At 43.8% G+C, this 24,765-nt stretch overlaps 1 protein-coding gene across 1 annotated transcript; it reads right to left on the minus strand.

Moving 5' to 3' along the window:
• LOC139405402 (CMRF35-like molecule 5) lies at positions 1–23,314 on the minus strand. The gene is made up of 4 exons (XM_071147721.1): positions 23,275–23,314; positions 19,019–19,333; positions 18,772–18,906; positions 1–230 (listed from the first exon to the last, which is right to left on the minus strand). Exons 1-4 carry the CDS (start codon positions 23,312–23,314, stop codon positions 1–3), a joined length of 720 nt encoding a protein of 239 aa, XP_071003822.1.
• Positions 23,315–24,765: the final 1,451 nt, after the last annotated feature.

A 24,765-nucleotide genomic window follows, 5' to 3' on the forward strand; every position in this document is an offset into this window, starting at 1 on the left:
CTACACCACTTCTCCTTCGGCGTTGGCCCTCTCCAGGACTTTCCCATACAGCGTTGGCCCTCTCCAGGACTTTCCCATACGGCGTTGGCCCTCTCCAGGACTTTCCCATACGGTGTTGGCCCTCTCCAGGACTTTCCCATACGGCGTTGGCCCTCTCCAGGACTTTCCCATACGGCGTTGGCCCTCTCCAGGATTTTCCCATACGGTGTTGGTCCACTCCAGGACTTTCCCTGAGAGACAGGAGAAGAGGGCGGACACGCTCTGAAGGAACTGGGTGGACGGTCGCCAGGTAGAGTTCCAGCTGGAATAGGAACCCCTGGCATCCGGCAGCCGTCCCATCATACTCCCTCGGGAGCGCAAGCCGAATCCCACTGGGACCAGGTGAAGGAGGGGTGAACTGTGGTGCCTGTTGTAGTGGTGAAGGTGCTGGCAGAATTCTCTCCAATCGGTCCATCATCTCCTTCACGGGATCCATGGGGGTGCCGAGACGTTGCAACATGGTCGCATGCTGCTGGACGTGCTCCTCGACCGCCAAAGTGGGGTTGTCTCCTCCTGCTGACTCGATTTAGAAGGTGCGTTATTCTGTAAATGGTCTGGGTGTAGCTGGTGCAGAGGTGTCAGGTGCAGGACAGCAGAGATGAGTAACACATGTGATATATATATATATATATATATATATATATATATATATATATATATATATAATGCTGTGTTCTCTCCAGGTTGGTCCAGGTGTCTATAGGTCCTGATATTATGTTGTGTTCTCTCCAGGTTGGTCCAGGTGTCTATAGGTCCTGATATAATGTTGTGTTCTCTCCAGGTGTCTATAGGTCCTGATATAATGCTGTGTTCTCTACAGGTTGGTCCAGGTGTCTATAGGTCCTGATATAATGTTGTGTTCTCTCCAGGTGTCTATAGGTCCTGATATAATGCTGTGTTCTCTCCAGGTGTCTATAGGTCCTGATATAATGCTGTGTTCTCTCCAGGTTGGTCTCGGTGTCTATAGGTCCTGATATAATGTTGTGTTCTCTCCAGGTTGGTCCAGGTGTCTATAGGTCCTGATATAATGCTGTGTTCTCTCCAGGTTGGTCCAGGTGTCTATAGGTCCTGATATAATGTTGTGTTCTCTCCAGGTGTCTATAGGTCCTGATATAATGGTGTGTTCTCTCCAGGTTGGTCTCGGTGTCTATAGGTCCTGATATAATGTTGTGTTCTCTCCAGGTTGGTCCAGGTGTCTATAGGTCCTGATGTAATGTTGTGTTCTCTCCAGGTGTCTATAGGTCCTGATATAATGCTGTGTTCTCTCCAGGTGTCTATAGGTCCTGATATAATGTTTTTGTTCTCTCCAGGTTGGTCCAGGTGTCTATAGGTCCTGATATAATGCTGTGTTCTCTCCAGGTTGGTCCAGGTGTCTATAGGTCCTGATATAATGTTGTGTTCTCTCCAGGTGTCTATAGGTCCTGATATAATGTTGTGTTCTCTCCAGGTTGGTCTCGGTGTCTATAGGTCCTGATATAATGTTGTGTTCTCTCCAGGTTGGTCCAGGTGTCTATAGGTCCTGATGTAATGTTGTGTTCTCTCCAGGTGTCTATAGGTCCTGATATAATGTTTTTGTTCTCTCCAGGTTGGTCCAGGTGTCTATATGTCCTGATATAATGCTGTGTTCTCTCCAGGTTGGTCCAGGTGTCTATAGGTCCTGATATAATGTTGTGTTCTCTCCAGGTGTCTATAGGTCCTGATATAATGTTGTGTTCTCTACAGGTTGGTCCAGGTGTCTATAGGTCCTGATATAATGTTGTGTTCTCTCCAGGTGTCTATAGGTCCTGATATAATGTTGTGTTCTCTCCAGGTGTCTATAGGTCCTGATATAATGTTGTGTTCTCTCCAGGTTGGTCTCGGTGTCTATAGGTCCTGATATAATGTTGTGTTCTCTCCAGGTTGGTCCAGGTGTCTATAGGTCCTGATGTAATGTTGTGTTCTCTCCAGGTGTCTATAGGTCCTGATATAATGTTTTTGTTCTCTCCAGGTTGGTCCAGGTGTCTATATGTCCTGATATAATGCTGTGTTCTCTCCAGGTTGGTCCAGGTGTCTATAGGTCCTGATATAATGCTGTGTTCTCTCCAGGTTGGTCCAGGTGTCTATAGGTCCTGATATAATGTTGTGTTCTCTCCAGGTGTCTATAGGTCCTGATATAATGTTGTGTTCTCTACAGGTTGGTCCAGGTGTCTATAGGTCCTGATATAATGTTGTGTTCTCTCCAGGTGTCTATAGGTCCTGATATAATGTTGTGTTCTCTCCAGGTGTCTATAGGTCCTGATATAATGTTGTGTTCTCTCCAGGTTGGTCTCGGTGTCTATAGGTCCTGATATAATGTTGTGTTCTCTCCAGGTTGGTCCAGGTGTCTATAGGTCCTGATGTAATGTTGTGTTCTCTCCAGGTTGGTCCAGGTGTCACTCATAACACAGAAATACATTCATACACTCTCATGCAGACTGGAGAATGTCTACAGAGAAGAGAAACAGAGTTATTCTGCCACTGGATGGCGCTCCCCCCCTTTCTCTCTCTCTCTCTCTCCCCATCTCTGTCTACCTCCATCTATCCCTCCATCTCAGCTCTGTGTGTTTCATCACAGCGGTACATGCTGATGAGACAGGTACTGAATTTACTGACAGCACCAGTGGAGGCTGGTGAGGGGAGGACTACTTATAGTAATGTCTAGAATGTAACGTATCAAACACATAGAAATATATTGGTGCTTTATTGATAAATACACAGAGTCTCATTTCCCATCAAGTGGAGTAAAAAACACAGAATAATCAAAGGTTCCTAAAAGCTACAAACTGTCTCTGTTTGTTCAAGTCAGTGTTACATTCACAGTAGAAACAATCAATGAATGAATGAATGAATTAATGAATGAACGTGCTGAATGTAAGGACTGACAAACAAAATAACAAATAAACAAACAGATGATTGAACTAACGAACGATGAATGAAGGAACAAACAAAAAATACATGAATGAATATATGAACAAATTGAAAGAAAATTTATTTTAAAAAATGAATAAAAAATTTGGAAGAATTAACAAACAAATAATAAATTAATGATTTTAAAATCAAATTTTATATAGCCCTTCGTACATCAGCTGATATCTCAAAGTGCTGTACAGAAACCAGCCTAAAACCCCAAACAGCAAGCAATGCAGGTGTAGAAGCACAGTGTAAAACACCAATGAATGAAAACATGAATTAATGATGTTCCATACAGATCAGTGACAGTAGTAGACTATGTAGCAGAGTGTTTAATGGTGCAGTACATTATGAGGTGTCTACAGTAGTAGACTATGTAGCAGAGTGTTTAATGGTGCAGTACATTATGAGGTGTCTACAGTAGTAGACTATGTAGCAGAGTGTTTAATGGTGCAGTACATTATGAGGTGTCTACAGTAGTAGACTATGTAGCAGAGTGTTTAATGGTGCAGTACATTATGAGGTGTCTACAGTAGTAGACTATGTAGCAGAGTGTTTAATGGTGCAGTACATTATGAGGTGTCTACAGTAGTAGACTATGTAGCATAGTGTTTAATGGTGCAGTACATTATGAGGTGTCTACAGTAGTAGACTATGTAGCAGAGTGTTTAATGGTGCAGTACATTATGAGGTGTCTACAGTAGTAGACTATGTAGCAGAGTGTTTAATGGTGCAGTACATTATGAGGTGTCTACAGTAGTAGACTATGTAGCAGAGTGTTTAATGGTGCAGTACATTATGAGGTGTCTACAGTAGTAGACTATGTAGCAGAGTGTTTAATGGTGCAGTACATTATGAGGTGTCTACAGTAGTAGACTATGTAGCAGAGTGTTTAATGGTGCAGTACATTATGAGGTGTCTACAGCTGTTGGGGGAGTGTCTGGTGGGTTACTAGCATCAGAGTCTTTACTGAAGACAGAGACCACCTTGCTTCGCGTTCTTAGGAAACCATGCAGTGTTGGTTTTTTATGTTTTATTTCTAACATTGTGATCCCAGGAAATCTGAAGTCTTATTACATACAGCCGGGAAGAACTATTGTATATAAGAGCAACATCAACTTATCTACGTTATGACCAGGAATACGACTTTCCCGAAGCAGATCCTCTGTTCGGACCACCACCCAGGACAATGGATCTGATCCCAGTAGGCGACCCAAGCAGATCCTCTGTTCGGACCACCACCCAGGACAATGGATCTGATCCCAGTAGGCGACCCAAGCAGATCCTCTGTTCGGACCACCACCCAGGACAATGGATCTGATCCCAGTAGGCGACCCAAGCAGATCCTCTGTTCGGACCACCACCCAGGACAATGGATCTGATCCCAGTAGGCGACCCAAGCAGATCCTCTGTTCGGACCACCACCCAGGACAATGGATCTGATCCCAGTAGGCGACCCAAGCAGATCCTCTGTTCGGACCACCACCCAGGACAATGGATCTGATCCCAGTAGGCGATCCAAGCAGATCCTCTGTTCGGACCACCACCCAGGACAATGGATCTGATCCCAGTAGGCGACCCAAGCAGATCCTCTGTTCGGACCACCACCCAGGACAATGGATCTGATCCCAGTAGGCGATCCAAGCAGATCCTCTGTTCGGACCACCACCCAGGACAATGGATCTGATCCCAGTAGGCGACCCAAAACAACAGAAGGGTTAGACGGAGCGGTCTTTTGGTCAGGCTTCATAGGCGGGCACATCGCTCTCTTCGCTCTCCCGACTATACTACTTGCCAAAGTCCAGTCCCTTGACAACAAGGTAGATGAAATTCGAGTAAGGGTTTCCTTCCAGAGAGACATCAGAGATTGTAACATTTTCTGTTTCACGGAAACATGGCTCTTTCGGGATATGTTATCAGAGTCGATACAGCCACCCAGTTTCTTCACGTATCGCACCGACAGAAACAAGCATCTCACTGGTAAGAAGAATGGCGGGGGTGTATGCCTTATGACTAATGACTCATGGTGTAATCATAACAACATACAGGAACTCAAGTCCTTCTGTACACTTGACCTAGAATTTCTTACAATCAAATGCAGACCGCATTCTCTACCAAAAGAAATCACAGCCGTGTATATCCGCCCCAAGCAGATACCTCGACGGTCCTGAAAGAAGTTCACTGGACTTTATGTAAACTGGAAACCATAAATCCTGAGGCTGCATTTATTGTAGCTGGGGATTTTAACAAAGCTCCACTGAAAACAAGGCTCGCTAAATTTTATCAGCATATCGAATGCACAACTCGAGCTGGCAGCATTCTGGATCATTGCTACTCTAACTTCTGCGACACATACAAAGCCCTCCCCCGCTCTCCTTTTGGCAAATCTGACCATGACTCCATTTTGTTGCTCCCAGCCTATAGACAGAAACTGAAACAGGAAACGCCCGTGCTCAGGTCTGTTCAACGCTGGTCCGACCAATCGGATTCCACGCTTCATGATTGCTTCGATCATGTGGACTGGGATATAGCCTAAGACAACAACATTGATGTATGCGCTGACTCTGTGAGCGATTTTCTTAGTAATTGCATCGATGATGTTGTACCCATTGTGACTATTAAAACCTTCCCTAACCAGAAACTGTGGATTGATGGCAGCATTAGGGCAACACTGAAAGTCTTTGCTAGGTAAAGCCCCACCTCATCTCAGCTCACTGGTCCCCATAGCACACCATAGCAGCAGTGGCACTATGTTTGAGGGCAAAACAGTGCCACTGACACGGCCCGCTACCAAAACATGTGGGATCTCCTTCACCGTGGCCAACGTGTGTAAAACATTTAAACGTGTTAACCCTCGCAAGGCTGCCGGCCCAGACGGCATTCATAGACGTGTCCTCAGAGCGCAGACCAGGTGGCTGGTGTGTTTACGGACATATTCAATCAGTCCCTATCCCAGTCTGCTGTTCCCACATACTTCCAGAGGGCCACCATTGTTCCTGTTCCCAAGAAAGCTGAGGTAACTGAGCTAAATGACTATCGCCCCATAGAGCTCACTTCTGTCATCATGAAGTGCTTTGAGAGACTAGTCATGGATCATATCACCTCCACCCAACCTGATATCCTAGACCCACTCCAATTGCTTACTGCCCCAATAGGTCCACAGACGACTCAATCGCAATCACACTGAACACTGCCCTATCCTATCTGGACAAGAGGAATACCTATGTAAGAATGCTGTTCATCAACTACAGCTCAGCATTTAACACCACAGAACCCTCCAAACTCATCATTAAGCTCCAGACCCTGGGTCTCGATCCCGCCCTGTGCAACTGGTCCTGGACTTTCTGATGGGCTGCCCCCAGGTGGTGAGGGTAGGAAACAACATCTCCACCCTGCTGGTCCTCAACACTGATGCCCCACAAGGGTGTGTTCTCAGCCCTCTCCTTTACTCCCTGTTCACCCATGACTGGGTGGCCATGTACGCCTCCAACTCAATCATCAAGTTTGCAGACGACACTATAGTGGTAGGCTTGATTACCAACAACAACAAGATGGTCTACAGGGAGGAGGAGAGGACCCTCGGAGTGTGGTGTCAGGAAAATATCTCCCACTCAACGTCAACAAAACAAAGGAGATGATCGTGGACTTCAGGAACGAGCAGAGGGACCACCCCCATATCCACATCGACGGGACGGCAGAGGAGAAGGTGGAAAGTTTTAAGTTCCTCGGTGTACAAATCACGGACAAACTGAAATGGTCCACCCACACAGACAGCGTGGTGAAGAGGGCGCAACCTCAGGAGGCTGAAGAAATTTTGTCACCGAAAACACTCACAAACTTTTACAGATGCACAATCGAGAGCATCCTGTTGGGCTGTATCACTGCATGGTAAGGCAACTGCTCGGCCCACAACCGTAAGACTCTCCAGAGCCTACACTACACCCTACACTACTCCTGTTACAGTACCTTCACTACACCCTACACTACTCCTGTTACAGTACTTTCACTACACCCTACACTACTCCTGTCACAGTACCTTCACTACACCCTACACTACTCCTGTTACAGTACCTTCACTACACCCTATACTACTCCTGTCACAGTACCTTCACTACACTACTCCTGTTACAGTACCTTCACTACACCCTACACTACTCCTGTCACAGTACCTTCACTACACCCTACACTACTCCTGTTACAGTACCTTCACTACACCCTATACTACTCCTGTCACAGTACCTTCACTACACCCTACACTACTCCTGTCACAGTACCTTCACTACTCCTTTCACAGTACCTTCACTACACCCTACACTACTCCTGTTACAGTACCTTCACTACACCCTACACTACTCCTGTCACAGTACCTTCACTACTCCCTACACTACTCCTGTCACAGTACCTTCACTACACCCTACACTACTCCTGTCACAGTACCTTCACTACACCCTACACTACTCCTGTCACAGTACCTTCACTACTCCTTTCACAGTACCTTCACTACACGCTACACTACTCCTGTTACAGTACCTTCACTACACTACTCCTGTTACAGTACCTTCACTACACCCTACACTACTCCTGTTACAGTACCTTCACTACACCCTATACTACTCCTGTCACAGTACCTTCACTACACCCTACACTACTCCTGTCACAGTACCTTCACTACACGCTACACTACTCCTGTTACAGTACCTTCACTACACCCTACACTACTCCTGTTACAGTACCTTCACTACACCCTACACTACTCCTGTCACAGTACCTTCACTACTCCTTTCACAGTACCTTCACTACACGCTACACTACTCCTGTTACAGTACCTTCACTACACTACTCCTGTTACAGTACCTTCACTACACCCTACACTACTCCTGTTACAGTACCTTCACTACACCCTATACTACTCCTGTTACAGTACCTTCACTACACTACTCCTGTTACAGTACCTTCACTACACCCTACACTACTCCTGTCACAGTACCTTCACTACTCCTTTCACAGTACCTTCACTACACGCTACACTACTCCTGTTACAGTACCTTCACTACACCCTATACTACTCCTGTTACAGTACCTTCACTACACGCTACACTACTCCTGTTACAGTACCTTCACTACACCCTACACTACTCCTTTCACAGTACCTTCACTACACGCTACACTACTCCTGTTACAGTACCTTCACTACACTACTCCTGTTACAGTACCTTCACTACACTACTCCTGTTACAGTACCTTCACTACACCCTACACTACTCCTGTCACAGTACCTTCACTACTCCTTTCACAGTACCTTCACTACACCCTACACTACTCCTGTTACAGTACCTTCACTACACCCTACACTACTCCTGTTACAGTACTTTCACTACACCCTACACTACTCCTGTTACAGTACCTTCACTACACCCTACACTACTCCTGTTACAGTACCTACACTACTCCTGTTACAGTACCTTCACTACACCCTACACTACTCCTGTCACAGTACCTTCACTACACCCTACACTACTCCTGTCACAGTACCTTCACTACTCCTTTCACAGTACCTTCACTACACCCTACACTACTCCTGTTACAGTACCTTCACTAAGCCCTACACTACTCCTGTTACAGTACCTTCACTACACTACTCCTGTTACAGTACCTTCACTACACCCTACACTACTCCTGTTACAGTACCTTCACTACACCCTATACTACTCCTGTCACAGTACCTTCACTACACCCTACACTACTCCTGTCACAGTACCTTCACTACTCCTTTCACAGTACCTTCACTACACCCTACACTACTCCTGTTACAGTACCTTCACTACACCCTATACTACTCCTGTTACAGTACCTTCACTACACTACTCCTGTTACAGTACCTTCACTACACCCTACACTACTCCTGTTACAGTACCTTCACTACACCCTACACTACTCCTGTTACAGTACCTTCACTACACCCTACACTACTCCTGTTACAGTACCTTCACTACACCCTACACTACTCCTGTTACAGTACCTTCACTACACCCTATACTACTCCTGTTACAGTACCTTCACTACACTACTCCTGTTACAGTACCTTCACTACACTGTACAGTACTGCTGTCACAGTACGAGTCTGCTCTCTCTGTGGTGTGTCAGTCAGGCGGTTCAAGTCTAGAAGACTCTTCCTCTTTCTTTACATGTGCACAAACACACTGACACACGCACACTACAAACACACACACACACACACTACAAACACACACACACATAAACACGCACTTTACTATTTTGATGTTTTAATGAAATGCTTTAAAAGGCACAGTGTATATACATAGACAATAGATATGTAAATCTCAAAGGGACTATTATGGTATTACTGTCTTCATTATTATAACAGACTAAATGAAGACAAGATTTGACAAACACATAGTTCATATTTACACAAATATTTACAATAATGTTGGTTGAATTTCACAAAATCTGGAGATAAAAGTGATTTTAAAGCCAGATGTTCATATTTTATATAGATTATATACAGTAAAACCACATGAGCTGTTTTAATACAATGTGTCAAGGAGGATTTGAAACAGGAAAGGGATTGTTTTTTTAATGTCATTCCAAGATGGCGGCTCTGTGGTGACAACCCTTCATCTCTCTACAGGGAGCTTCCCTTCATCCCAGGTGGCACCTTGTTCCCTATAGAGCACTGCCTTTGACCAGGGTCCATATGGGGGATAGTTAATAGGGTGTCATTTGGGACACATTCCTTGTATATATTCTATAGTACTACATCATTTTGGGTAGCTGAGCTGTAGAGTAGAGGGCATCTTCTGGAGTGTCTTTAGAGAGGTGCACAGCAGGGTATCTTGTAGATTATACAGTATCTTTGGGTAGCTGGGCTGTAGAATAGATGGCATCTTCTGGAGTGTCTTTAGAGAGGTGTACAGCAGGGTATCTTGTAGATTCTACAGTATCTTTGGGTAGCTGGGCTGTAGAGTAGAGGGCATCTTCTGGAGTGTCTTTAGAGAGGTGTACAGCAGGGTATCTTGTGGATTCTACAGTATCTTTGGGTAGCTGGGCTGTAGAGTAGAGGGCATCTTCTGGAGTGTCTTTAGAGAGGTGTACAGCAGGGTATCTTGTAGATTCAACAGTATCTTTGGGTAGCTGGGCTGTAGAGTAGATGGAATCATCCTGGGTTCCACTGGCTGTTGGAGGACTTGAAGAGACTCTAGCATCTTTGAGTAGATCCACATTGGAGTAGATGAGAGAAGCTGGGTGATCTGCAGTAGAATAGCTTAGATTTATATTATCTTGGGAAGTCACAGTAGAACAGCTTGGATTTCTGTTTTCTTTGTGGAAGCTAGCATTAGCATAGATGTCACAGTGTGGATTCAAGTATGGGTTACTGCATACGTGGAGTGTGTCTGAAAGTTGGCATTGCGATATAAGCGGGAGGATCAACAAAAGTGTGTGTATGGAAACATAACAGCTAATAAGGCAGATTGGTTGCCAATCAATACCGTTTTGCGTGGCTACTTGCTGTTTTCCTTGTAGCATTTTAGCTAAGCCAGTTAGGCAGGTTAGGATAATTAACACGGCATGTTAGGATACTTAATGTGGCAGGTTAGGAGAATTAACATGGCAGGTTAGGAGAATTAACGTGGCAGGTTAGGAGAATTAACATGACAGGTTAGGATAATTAACATGGCAGGTTAGGAGAATTAACATGGCAGGTTAGGAGAATTAACATGGCAGGTTAGGAGAATTAACATGGCAGGTTAGGAGAATTAACATGGCAGGTTAGGAGAATTAACATGGCAGGTTAGGAGAAATAACATGGCAGGTTAGGAGAATTAACATGGCAGGTTAGGAGAATTAACATGGCAGGTTAGGAGAATTAACATGGCAGGTTAGGAGAATTAACATGGCAGGTTAGGAGAATTCATGTGGCAGGTTAAGAGAATTAATGTTGGCGGTTATTATAACTAACATGGTAGCTTAGGAGATCTAACCTAGCAGGTTAGGAGAATCAGGTTAAGGTTAGGAAAAGGATTAGGGTTAGCTAAAATGCTACAAGGAAGCAACAAGCAGCGATACAAATCGATATTGAGTGGCAACCAAACTGCCCAATTAGTTGTTAGGTTTCCATACACCCACTTATGTTGCTCCTCCCACTTATTTGTCAATGCCCACATTCAAACACTCCACGTGTGCAGTTACAAATTAATCTGTGGAGTACCTGTGGCAGAGCTAGCAGGGTAGGTTGTAGAGGCTTGGCCAGCAGGGTAGGTTGTAGAGACTTGGCTAGCAGGGTAGGTTGTAGAGGCTTGGCCAGCAGGGTAGGTTGTAGATGCTTGGTCAGCAGGGTAGGTTGTAGAGGCTTGGTCAGCAGGGTAGGTTGTAGAGTTGTTAGGTGATTTGACAGTAGAGTAGACTACAGAGATGACCACAGGAAGTGTGTCTGTCTGTCTGTCTGCCTCTCTGATCTCCTCATACACACAGTCAACCTGCATAGAGAAACAATGACAATTACTACATATTTGGACAATATGGAAAAGAGTGGAGGGCCCTCAGCCAATGTGAGTCAAGGTTCAAACCAAAACATGTAAATGAAGAACTACATTGTTAATATGGCTGCATTTACACAGGCAGCCCTTTAATTGGCTAAATATATCATCTGATTGGTCAAAAGACCAATCATTAAGATCAGAATTGGGCTGCCTGTGTAAACGCAGCCTATGAGTCTGAGAATCCATCATGTGTTGAAACTGAGCTGTCTAATGAACAAGTGTTGTTTGTAGGAGGTTCTTCCTGTTGACAGATTGAGGAATGATAATAGACTACAGTAGAATCCCACTAGAGGCTGTCGACTCACACACTCAACCCTTAATGTTTAGATTACCACCTCCCTGTCTATCACCTCTAGATACTACAAGTTATCATGGACACACACACACACTCCTTGTGTCTCTCACCTCTCCAGTAGGGTCAGGTTGTGTGTTGGAGGAGACTGGTGGTGGTGGTGGTGGTGTTCTCCTGGTTCCTCTCCTCTGTCTGTAGAACAGGAGCAGGACCAGTCCTAACACCATGACTACCAGACCAGCACTGGTCCACACCATCAGACCTGACCACAGACAGGAGGAGAGACTTTACAGAGTACTGTATATATCATAGATACCATCAGACCTGACCACAGACAGGAGGAGAGACTTTACAGAGTACTGTATATATCATAGATACCATCAGACCTGACCACAGATAGGAGGAGAGACGTTCCAGAGTTGAACAAAGCTGGTGAGTTTGCTAAAATTTCCAGGTTTTTCAGAAATTACCAGATTTTGGCAAACCAGATGCTTTCCAGACTATAAACATCATAGATGGATAGATACAACTGTCATTTGGTCGGTTGGATGGTAGACTGGTGGATATATCAGTCAATAAGATAAGGTAGGTTGGATGGTAGACAGATCAGTCAATAAGATATGGTATGTTGGATGGTAGACAGATCAGTCAATAAGATATGGTAGGTTGGATGGTAGACAGATCAGTCAATAAGATATGGTAGGTTGGATGTTAGACAGATCAGTAAATAAGATATGGTAGGTTGGATGGTAGACAGATCAGTCAATAAGATATGGTAGGTTGGATGGTAGACAGATCAGTCAATAAGATATGGTAGGTTGGATGGTAGACAGATCAGTCAATAAGATATGGTAGGTTGGATGGTAGACAGATCAGTCAATAAGATATGGTAGGTTGGATGGTAGACAGATCAGTCAATAAGATATGGTAGGTTGGATGGTAGTCAGTTGTACAGACAGACAGACAGACAGACAGACAGACAGACAGACAGACAGACACAGACAGAGCAGTGAAAATAAAGGTGTGATAAAGGAAGAGACTTCACTATCTTGCTAGTTATGGGATGATAAATATAAAGGAAGAGACTTCACTATCTTGCTAGTTATGGGATGATAAATATAAAGGAAGAGACTTCACTATCTTGCTAGTTATGGGATGACAAATATAAAGGAAGAGACTTCACTATCTTGCTAGTTATGGGATGATAAATATAAAGGAAGAGACTTCACTATCTTGCTAGTTATGGGATGATAAATATAAAGGAAGAGACTTCACTATCTTGCTAGTTATGGGATGACAAATATAAAGGAAGAGACTTCACTATCTTGCTAGTTATGGGATGATAAATATAAAGGAAGAGACTTCACTATCTTGCTAGTTATGGGATGATAAATATAAAGGAAGAGACTTCACTATCTTGCTAGTTATGGGATGAGAAATATAAAGGAAGAGACTTCACTATCTTGCTAGTTATGGGATGAGAAATATAAAGGAAGAGACTTCACTATCTTGCTAGTTATGGGATGATAAATATAAAGGAAGAGACTTCACTATCTTGCTAGTTATGGGATGATAAATATAAAGGAAGAGACTTCTCTATCTTGCTAGTTATGGGATGATAAATATAACGGAAGAGACTTCACTATCTTGCTAGTTATGGGATGATAAATATAAAGGAAGAGACTTCACTATCTTGCTAGTTATGGGATGATAAATATAAAGGAAGAGACTTCACTATCTTGCTAGTTATGGGATGATAAATATAAAGGAAGAGACTCCCCATCCCGCATGCAGGAGCGTAATCATCGCCTGACACTAATTATCCTAACGCAACGGACATAAATATCCCTAGAAAATATTCCTATTCATGAAAATCACAAATGAAATATATTGAGACACAGCTTAGCCTTTTGTTAATCACACTGTCATCTCAGATTTTCTAAATATGCTTTACAGCCAAAGCTAGACAAGCATTTGTGTAAGTCTATCGATAGCCTAGCATAGCATTTTGTCCAGCTAGCAGCAGGCAACTTGGTCACGGAAATCAGAAAAGCAATCTAATTAAATCGTTTACCTTTGAGCTTCAGATGTTTTCACTCACGAGACTCCCAGTTAGATAGCAATGTTCCTTTTTTCCAAAAATTATTTTTGTAGGCGAAATAGCTTTGTTTGTTCTTCACGTTTGGCTGAGAAATCGCCCGGAAATTGCAGTCACGAAAACGGCAAAAAATATTCCAAATTAGCTCCATAATATCGACAGAAACATGGCAAACGTTGTTTTCTATCCTAAGCTGTCAATTATACGCATATTCTAGCATCTTGTCCTGACAAAATATCCCGTTTAAAACGGGAACGTTTTTTTTCCAAAAATGAAAATACTCCCCCTAGAGTCGCAACTACATTGCTTTGGGATGACAAATATAAAGGAAGAGACTGAGTAAGATAGTGATCAGAGTAACCATAGTAACCATGGTGTCAGCAGCTGCTTTCCACAAAACCTCAAGTGTTGCATCACTTCCTGCATCCCCATGACAACATAGTCCCTGCTACAACATAATAGAACACCATTATATATTAGGCACCACTGAAATCAGTAATAGAACTTCCGGCGCCGACAGAGATGGCCGCCTCGCTTCGCGTTCCTAGGAAACTATGCAGTTTTTTGTTTTTTTACGTGTTATTTCTTACATTAGTACCCCAGGTCATCTTAGGTGTCATTACATACAGTCGAGAAGAACTACTGAATATAAGATCAGCATCAACTCACCATCAGTACGACCAAGAATATGTTTTTCGCGACGCGGATCCTGTGTTCTGCCTTACAAACAGGACAACGGAGTGGATTCCATGCAGCGACCCAAAAAAACAACTCCGAAAAAGAGGGAAACGAGGCGGTCTTCTGGTCAGACTCCGGAGACGGGCACACCGTGCACCACTCCCTAGCATTCTTCTTGCCAATGTCCAGTCTCTTGACAACAAGGTTGATGAAATCCGAGCAAGGGTAGCATTCCAGAGGGACATCAGAGACTGTAACGTTCTTTGCTTCACGGAAACGTGGCTCACTGGAGAGACGCTATCCGAGGCGGTGCAGCCAACGGGTTTCTCCACGCATCGCGCAGACAGAAACAAACATCTTTCTGGTAAGAAGAGGGGCGGGGGCGTATGCCTTATGACTAACGTGACATGGTGTGATGAAAGAAACATACAGGAACTCAAATCCTTCTGTTCACCTGATTTAGAATTCCTCACAATCAAATGTAGACCGCATTATCTACCAAGAGAATTCTCTTCGATTATAATCACAGCCGTATATATCCCTCCCCAAGCAGACACATCGATGGCTCTGAATGAACTTTATTTGACTATTTGCAAACTGGAAACCATTTATCCGGAGGCTGCATTCATTGTAGCTGGGGATTTTAACAAGGCCAATCTGAAAACAAGACTCCCTAAATTTTATCAGCATATCGATTGCGCAACCAGGGGTGGAAAGACCTTGGATCATTGTTACTCTAACTTCCGCGACGCATATAAGGCCCTGCCCCGCCCCCCTTTCGGAAAAGCTGACCACGACTCCATTTTGTTGATCCCTGCCTACAGACAGAAACTAAAACAAGAGGCTCCCACGCTGAGGTCTGTCCAACGCTGGTCTGACCAAGCTGACTCCACACTCCAAGACTGCTTCCATCACGTGGACTGGGACATGTTTCGTATTGCGTCAGACAACAACATTGACGAATACGCTGATTCGGTGTGCGAGTTCATTAGAACGTGCGTTGAAGATGTCGTTCCCATAGCAACAATTAAAACATTCCCTAACCAGAAACCGTGGATTGATGGCAGCATTCGCGTGAAACTGAAAGCGCGAACCACTGCTTTTAATCAGGGCAAGGTGTCTGGTAACATGACCGAATACAAACAGTGCAGCTATTCCCTCCGCAAGGCTATCAAACAAGCTAAGCGTCAGTACAGAGACAAAGTAGAATCTCAATTCAACGGCTCAGACACAAGAGGCATGTGGCAGGGTCTACAGTCAATCACGGACTACAGGAAGAAATCCAGCCCAGTCACGGACCAGGATGTCCTGCTCCCAGGCAGACTAAATAACTTTTTTGCCCGCTTTGAGGACAATACAGTGCCACTGACACGGCCTGCAACAAAAACATGCGGCCTTTCCTTCACTGCAGCCGAGGTGAGTAAGACATTTAAACGTGTTAACCCTCGCAAGGCTGCAGGCCCAGACGGCATCCCCAGCCGCGCCCTCAGAGCATGCGCAGACCAGCTGGCCGGTGTGTTTACGGACATATTCAATCAATCCCTATACCAGTCTGCTGTTCCCACATGCTTCAAGAGGGCCACCATTGTTCCTGTTCCCAAGAAAGCTAAGGTAACTGAGCTAAACGACTACCGCCCCGTAGCACTCACTTCCGTCATCATGAAGTGCTTTGAGAGACTAGTCAAGGACCATATCACCTCCACCCTACCTGACACCCTAGACCCACTCCAATTTGCTTACCGCCCAAATAGGTCCACAGACGATGCAATCTCAACCACACTGCACACCGCCCTAACCCATCTGGACAAGAGGAATACCTATATGAGAATGCTGTTCATTGACTACAGCTCGGCATTCAACACCATAGTACCCTCCAAGCTCGTCATCAAGCCTGAGACCCTGGGTCTCGACCCCGCCCTGTGCAACTGGGTACTGGACTTCCTGACGGGCCGCCCCCAGGTGGTGAGGGTAGGCAACATCTCCTCCCCGCTGATCCTCAACACTGGGGCCCCACAAGGGTGCGTTCTGAGCCCTCTCCTGTACTCCCTGTTCACCCACGACTGCGTGGCCACGCACGCCTCCAACTCAATCATCAAGTTTGCGGACGACACAACAGTGGTAGGCTTGATTACCAACAACGACGAGACGGCCTACAGGGAGGAGGTGAGGGCCCTCGGAGTGTGGTGTCAGGAAAATAACCTCACACTCAACGTCAACAAAACTAAGGAGATGATTGTGGACTTCAGGAAACAGCAGAGGGAACACCCCCCTATCTACATCGATGGAACAGTAGTGGAGAGGGTAGCAAGTTTTAAGTTCCTCGGCATACACATCACAGACAAACTGAATTGGTCCACTCACACAGACAGCATTGTGAAGAAGGCGCAGCAGCGCCTCTTCAACCTCAGGAGGCTGAAGAAATTTGGCTTGTCACCAAAAGCACTCACAGACTTCTACAGATGCACAATCGAGAGCATCCTGGCGGGCTGTATCACCGCCTGGTACGGCAACTGCTCCGCCCTCAACCGTAAGGCTCTCCAGAGGGTAGTGAGGTCTGCACAACGCATCACCGGGGGCAAACTACCTGCCCTCCAGGACACCTACACCACCCGATGTCACAGGAAGGCCATAAAGATCATCAAGGACATCAACCACCCGAGCCACTGCCTGTTCACCCCGCTATCATCCAGAAGGCGAGGTCAGTACAGGTGCATCAAAGCTGGGACCGAGAGACTGAAAAACAGCTTCTATCTCAAGGCCATCAGACTGTTAAACAGCCACCACTAACATTGAGTGGCTGCTGCCAACACACTGACACTGACTCAACTCCAGCCACTTTAATAATGGGAATTGAGGGAAATTATGTAAATATATCACTAGCCACTTTAAACAATGCTACCTTATATAATGTTACTTACCCTACATTATTCATCTCATATGCATACGTATATACTGTACTCTATATCATCGACTGTATCCTTATGTAATACATGTATCACTAGCCACTTTAACTATGCCACTTTGTTTACATACTCATCTCATATGTATATACTGTACTCGATACCATCTACTGTATCTTGCCTATGCTGCTCTGTACCATCACTCATTCATATATCCTTATGTACATATTCTTTATCCCCTTACACTGTGTACAAGACAGTAGTTTTGGAATTGTTAGTTAGATTACTTGTTGGTTATTACTGCATTGTCGGAACTAGAAGCACAAGCATTTCGCTACACTCGCATTAACATCTGCTAACCATGTGTATGTGACAAATAAAATTTGATTTGATTTGATTTTGATTTGACTAGACACTTAACAGCACTCTTTCCTGCAAGACAGTATTCCTATTGAGGAGAATCTAGATGAGAGAGAGAGAGAGTGAAAAAAGAGAGAGAGCCAGAGAGAGAGATACAGACAGACAGAGAGAGGTGGGATGTCAGAGAGAGAGAAAAAGAGAGAGAGACAGATAGAGGTGGGGTGTCAGAGAGAGAGAGAGAGAGAGGTGGGGTGTCAGAGATAGAGAGAGAAACAGACAGACAGAGAAAGGTGGGGTGTCAGAGAGAGAGAGAGAGGTGGGGTGTCAGAGAGAGAGAGAGAGACAGAGAGAGAGAGAGAGAGAGAGAGAGAGGTGAGGTGTCAGAGAGAGAGAGAGAGTTGTTGGTTGCCACGAGAAAAGGGCAACCAGCGAAGAACACACACCATTGTAAATACAACCCATATTTATGCTTATTTATTTTATCTTGTGTCCTTTAACCATTTGTACATTGTTAAAACACTATATATATATATATATATATATATATATATATATATATATATATATATATATATATATATATATATATATATAATATGACATTTGTAATGTCTTTATTGTTTTGAAACTTCTGTATGTGGAATGTTTACTGTTAATTTTTATTGTTTATTTCACTTTATATATTATCTACCTCACTTGCTTTGGCAATGTTAACACATTTCCCAGAAATTGAGAGAGAGAGAGACAGAGAGATAAAGAGAGAGAGACAGAGAGAGATTGAGTGAATGAAGAGGGCAACAGAGAGAGAGAAGTAGTGAAAGTTGTCCAATGCTTGAACAGAAACAATTGATTTTCAGCATTACAGTATTTCATATCACAACTTATTAGTTAATGTCGAAGATGAGAGATTCATCATACCAGCTCTTGATAGGCGACCACTGATGTGGTTTGGGAGGGTTGAGGAGGTGTTTGGGGATGTTGTAGAGAGGTCTGGGAGGGTTGTGGAGACATGGCGTCGGGAGGTGACAGTTGAGGTTGTAGAAGTGGGAGGAGCTGTGAGTCAATAGAAAGTACAGATAAACACCAATACTGAAACAACTTCATGTCAGGAAATAAGTCAGGGAGTGAATTACTAGATAACAATTCATATGGAGAATTCACTTACCATCTGTAACTGTGAGATTCACCTCTTGGTATGTGTCTAGACCAGATCTCTCCACTCCACACCAGTAGGTCCCAGAGTCTGACTTCATCAGGTTCTTGATGGTCACATAGAAGACTCCATCTCTGTTGTCTTCTATACTGTATCTACCTTGAGTTACATTCTTGCTCCTCTTAGTTTCAACCAGAATGTCTCTACCAGAACATGTCCCCTTGCAGAAGTATTTGTTGTTGGTTCCTGCCCAAAAGAACGAGCAGCTGAACATGACATGTCCTCCTACCACTTCCTTAGTGCCAGGTGACACCACAACACACAGAGCTGTCAAACAGAAACACACAGTACAGTCACAACTGATGACCTGTGAGATACATTTTAACCCTGCTCAAATCTAACATTAACCCTGCTCAAATCTAACTTTAACCCTCCTCAAATCTAACTTTAACCCTGCTCAAATCTAACTTGAACCCTGCTCAAATCTAACATTAATTAACCCTGCTCAAATCTAACTTTAACCCTGCTCAAATCTAACTTTAACCCTGCTCAAATCTAACTTTAACCCTGCTCAAATCTAACTTTAACCCTGTAATGAGTAAGATGGGAGACAGAGTGCTGGGCGCAGCAGGTGTAAAGGACCACAGGAGGAGGCAGGTAGCATGGTCCCATGGACAGGCAGAAGGTCATACACAGGAGGAGGCAGGTAGCATGGTCCAGGGACAGGCAGAAGGTCATACACAGGAGGAGGCAGGTAGCACGGTCCAGGGACAGGCAGAAGGTCATACACAGGAGGAGGCAGGTAGCATGGTCCCATGGACAGGCAGAAGGTCATACACAGGAGGAGGCAGGTAGCATGGTCCCATGGACAGGCAGAAGGTCATACACAGGAGGAGGCAGGTAGCACGGTCCAGTGACAGGCAGAAGGTCATACACAGGAGGAGGCAGGTAGCATGGTCCCATGGACAGGCAGAAGGTCATACACAGGAGGAGGCAGGTAGCATGGTCCCATGGACAGGCAGAAGGTCATACACAGGAGGAGGCAGGTAGCACGGTCCAGGGACAGGCAGAAGGTCACACACAGGAGGAGGCAGGTAGCATGGTCCCATGGACAGGCAGAAGGTCATACACAGGAGGAGGCAGGTAGCATGGTCCCATGGACAGGCAGAAGGTGATACACAGGAGGAGGCAGGTAGCACGGTCCAGGGACAGGCAGAAGGTCATACACAGGAGGAGGCAGGTAGCACGGTCCAGGGACAGGCAGAAGGTCATACACAGGACGAGGCAGGTAGCATGGTCCAGGGACAGGCAGAAGGTCATACACAGGAGGAGGCAGGTAGCATGGTCCCATGGACAGGCAGAAGGTCATACACAGGAGGAGGCAGGTAGCACGGTCCAGGGACAGGCAGAAGGTCATACACAGGAGGAGGCAGGTAGCATGGTCCCATGGACAGGCAGAAGGTCATACACAGGAGGAGGCAGGTAGCATGGTCCCATGGACAGGCAGAAGGTGATACACAGGAGGAGGCAGGTAGCACGGTCCAGGGACAGGCAGAAGGTCATACACAGGAGGAGGCAGGTAGCACGGTCCAGGGACAGGCAGAAGGTCATACACAGGAGGAGGCAGGTAGCATGGTCCAGGGACAGGCAGAAGGTCATACACAGGAGGAGGCAGGTAGCATGGTCCCATGGACAGGCAGAAGGTCATACACAGGAGGAGGCAGGTAGCATGGTCCCATGGACAGGCAGAAGGTCATACACAGGAGGAGGCAGGTAGCACGGTCCAGGGACAGGCAGAAGGTCATACACAGGGAATCCAAAAAGGTAACACAGTACAGGCAGGGAAAAGGCTAATAACGTTGTCTGGGAGATCAGGAAAGAGGTGGATGACAGGAAATCTGACAGGCAAAAGTACAGGTAGAGAATAGGCAAAAAAAACGTTGTTAGTGAGGATGGCCAAAAACTACGATACACGGGAGGACTAATATGGAAATAAACAGAGATCCAAATAGAATGAGGACAAAAACAAACAATACCTCACAATGAACTGAACTAAATAGTGTGTGTACATGACATACAGGTGTGTGAACAGGTGATCAGAATTCAGGTGATTGGGATTCTGAGCGTGAGCTGTGTTCAGGGGATCTATGTGTTTGACAGTGTAAGCTGGAAATTGGTCTGGAAAGTGAGCTGTGTTCAGGGCATCTATGTGTTTGAGAGTGTGAGTTGGAAGCAGACATTACAAACCATGTATAAATCATACTTTCATCCCTGCTCAAATCTAACTTTAATCCTGGGTAAATCTAACTTTAACCCTGGTCTAATCTAACTTTAACCCTGCTCTAATCTAACTTTAACCCTGCTCAAATCTAACTTTAACCCTGCTCTAATCTAACTTTAACCCTGCTCAAATCTAACTTTAACCCTGCTCAAATCTAACTTTAACCCTGCTCAAATCTAACTTTAACCCTGCTCTAATCTAACTTTAACCCTGCTCTAATCTAACTTTAATCCTGGGTAAATCTAACTTTAACCCTGCTCTAATCTAACTTTAACCCTGCTCGAATCTAACTTCAACCCTGCTCAAATCTAACTTTAACCCTGCTCAAATCTAACTTTAACCCTGCTCAAATCTAACTTTAATCCTCTGTAAATCTTACTTGAACCCTGCTCAAATCTATCTTTAACCCTGTTCTAATCTAACTTTAACCCTGCTCAAATCTAACTTTAACCCTGCTCAAATCTAACTTTAATCCTGGATAAATCTAACTTTAACCCTGCTCAAATCTAACTTTAACCCTGCTCAAATCTAACTTTAACCCTGCTCAAATCTAACTTTAACCCTGCTCAAATCTAACTTTAATCCTCTGTAGATCTTACTTGAACCCTGCTCAAATCTATCTTTAACCCTGCTCTAATCTAACTTTAACCCTGCTCAAATCTAACTTTAACCCTGCTCAAATCTAACTTTAATCCTGGATAAATCGAACTTTAATCCTGGATAAATCTAACTTTAACCCTGCTCAAATCTAACTTTAACCCTGGATAAATCTAACTTTAACCCTGGATAAATCTAACTTTAACCCTGCTCAAATCTAACTTTAATCCTCGGTAAATCTTACTTGAACCCTGCTCAAATCTAACTTTAATCCTCGGTAAATCTTACTTGAACCCTGCTCAAATCTAACTTTAATCCTCGGTAAATCTTACTTGAACCCTGCTCAAATCTAACTTTAATCCTCGTTAAATCTTACTTGAACCCTGCTCAAATCTAACTTTAATCCTCGGTAAATCTTACTTTAACCCTAATCAAACCCTGACTTTAACCCTGCTCAAATCTAACTTTAACCCTGCTCAAATCTAACTTTAACCCTGCTCAAATCTAACTTTAATCCTCTGTAGATCTTACTTGAACCCTGCTCAAATCTATCTTTAACCCTGCTCTAATCTAACTTTAACCCTGCTCAAATCTAACTTTAACCCTGCTCAAATCTAACTTTAATCCTGGATAAATCGAACTTTAATCCTGGATAAATCTAACTTTAACCCTGCTCAAATCTAACTTTAACCCTGGATAAATCTAACTTTAACCCTGGATAAATCTAACTTTAACCCTGCTCAAACCTGACTTTAACCCTGCTCAAACCTGACTTTAACCCTGCTCAAACCTGACTTTAACCCTGCTCAAACCTGACTTTAACCCTGCTCAAACCTGACTTTAACCCTGCTCAAACCTGACTAAAACCCTGCTCAAACCTGACTTTAACCCTGCTCAAACCTGACTTTAACCCTGCTCAAACCTGACTTTAACCCTGCTCAAACCTGACTTTAACCCTGCTCAAACCTGACTAAAACCCTGCTCAAACCTGACTTTAACCCTGCTCAAACCTGACTTTAACCCTGCTCAAACCTGACTTTAACCCTGCTCAAACCTGACTTTAACCCTGCTCAAACCTGACTTTAACCCTGCTCAAACCTGACTAAAACCCTGCTCAAACCTGACTTTAACCCTGCTCAAACCTGACTTTAACCCTGCTCAAACCTGACTTTAACCCTGCTCAAACCTGACTAAAACCCTGCTCAAACCCATGTAAAAGACCAACGTATCAAACATTTTAAGTTCAGTGCTAACCCTAACCCTAACCCTATCATAAGGCACATGTGGAAAAAAACTCAGAACTGTACAACATTCTGGTTCCTTATAAACAAAAACATATCTTATTCCATATGTACTATATGATCCAGACAGACAGACAGACAGAACTCACCTGAGAGGAGACAGCAGGAGACAACATGGAGTATCTTCATTCTGGACAGTTACTCCTCAGTTACTATACTGTTAAAGTTACTTTACTACCACAGTTACTATACTGTTAAAGTTACTTTACTACCACAGTTACTATACTGTTAAAGTGACTTTACTACCACAGTTACTATACTGTTAAAGTTACTATACTGTTAAAGTTACTTTACTACCACAGTTACTATACTGTTAAAGTTACTTTACTACCACAGTTACTATACTGGTAAAGTTACTTTACTACCACAGTTACTACACTGTTAAAGTTACTTTACTACCACAGTTACTACACTGTTAAAGTTACTTTACTACCACAGTTACTATACTGTTAAAGTTACTTTACTACCACAGTTACTATACTGTTAAAGTTACTTTACTATCCCAGTTACTATACTGTTAAAGTTACTTTACTATCCCAGTTACTATACTGTTAAAGTTACTTTACTATTACAGTTACTATACTGTTAAAGTTACTTTACTAACAGTTACTATACTGTTAAAGTTACTTTACTACCACAGTAACTATACTGTTAAAGTTACTTTACTATCACAGTAACTATACTGTTAAAGTTACTTTACTATCACAGTAACTATACTGTTACAGTTACTTTACTATACTACCTGCTAGCCCAGGTCCACAACAGAGTCTCTGTCAGCTACACACTTGACAGCAGGGTGTTTCTGAAACGCTCTGTCTTCCTTAATTGAAAGCTCCTCCCTCATCTGACACCCCACCCCTCTCCTCTGTCTCTCTCTCTCTCTTTATCTCTCTCTCTGTCTTTTTGTCTCTCTGTCTTTAAATTAAATTCAATTCAAAGGGTTTATTGGCTTGGGAAACATGCTTACATTGTAAAAGCAGAGATACTGTAAATCTCTCTCTGTCTGTCTGTCTCTCTCTCAATTCAATTTCAATTTAAGGGCTTTATTGGCATGGGAAACATATGTTAACATTGCCCAAGCAAGTGAAGTAGATAATAAACAAAAGTGAAATAAACTATCAAGATTAACAGTCTCTCTCTCTCTTTCTCTCTGCATGTCAAAGAGATGAGTATAGTGATGCTGGTGGTGAAGGGGGTGGGCATTATCCTACACATCCAGATGATTTCTCTGTAGTGTATCCAGGTCTGTGTGCTGCAGGGTGAAACTGGTTGAAACTGGTTGAACTCAGCAAGCTGTGGTGACAAAGTGTTAAAACTGTCAACTTCTCTGTTCTAAAGTTACCATGTTTGTTTCATCAGAGGAGGAACACAATGTTGAGATGATGACAATATAGTTAAAGTATACATCAATATATTTTATAACTTTTTTCTGACATTTATTGATCAAAATACAGTCTTTGTAAATGGATTTCCAAAAGTGAAAATGGTTACAAAGAATAACATTTTACTAAAACTCTCCTGTCTCTGTGTCAGTTTAATGGTGTCATCATTTCAGTTTGGGTCTGTTGTGTTGAGGGTTT

This window comes from Oncorhynchus clarkii, unplaced genomic scaffold, assembly GCF_045791955.1.
Source record: "Oncorhynchus clarkii lewisi isolate Uvic-CL-2024 unplaced genomic scaffold, UVic_Ocla_1.0 unplaced_contig_11936_pilon_pilon, whole genome shotgun sequence".
Lineage (NCBI taxonomy): Eukaryota > Metazoa > Chordata > Actinopteri > Salmoniformes > Salmonidae > Oncorhynchus > Oncorhynchus clarkii.

Coding starts and splice junctions, on each gene's coding strand:
- LOC139405402 (XM_071147721.1), bottom strand. CDS start 23,314: ATGAAGATACTCCATGTTGTCTCCTGCTGTCTCCTCTCAG. Junction 19,334..23,274: donor CTCCTGCTGTCTCCTCTCAG/GTGAGTTCTGTC, acceptor TCTGTTTGACAG/CTCTGTGTGTTGTGGTGTCA. Junction 18,907..19,018: donor GAATCTCACAGTTACAGATG/GTAAGTGAATTC, acceptor ATTGACTCACAG/CTCCTCCCACTTCTACAACC.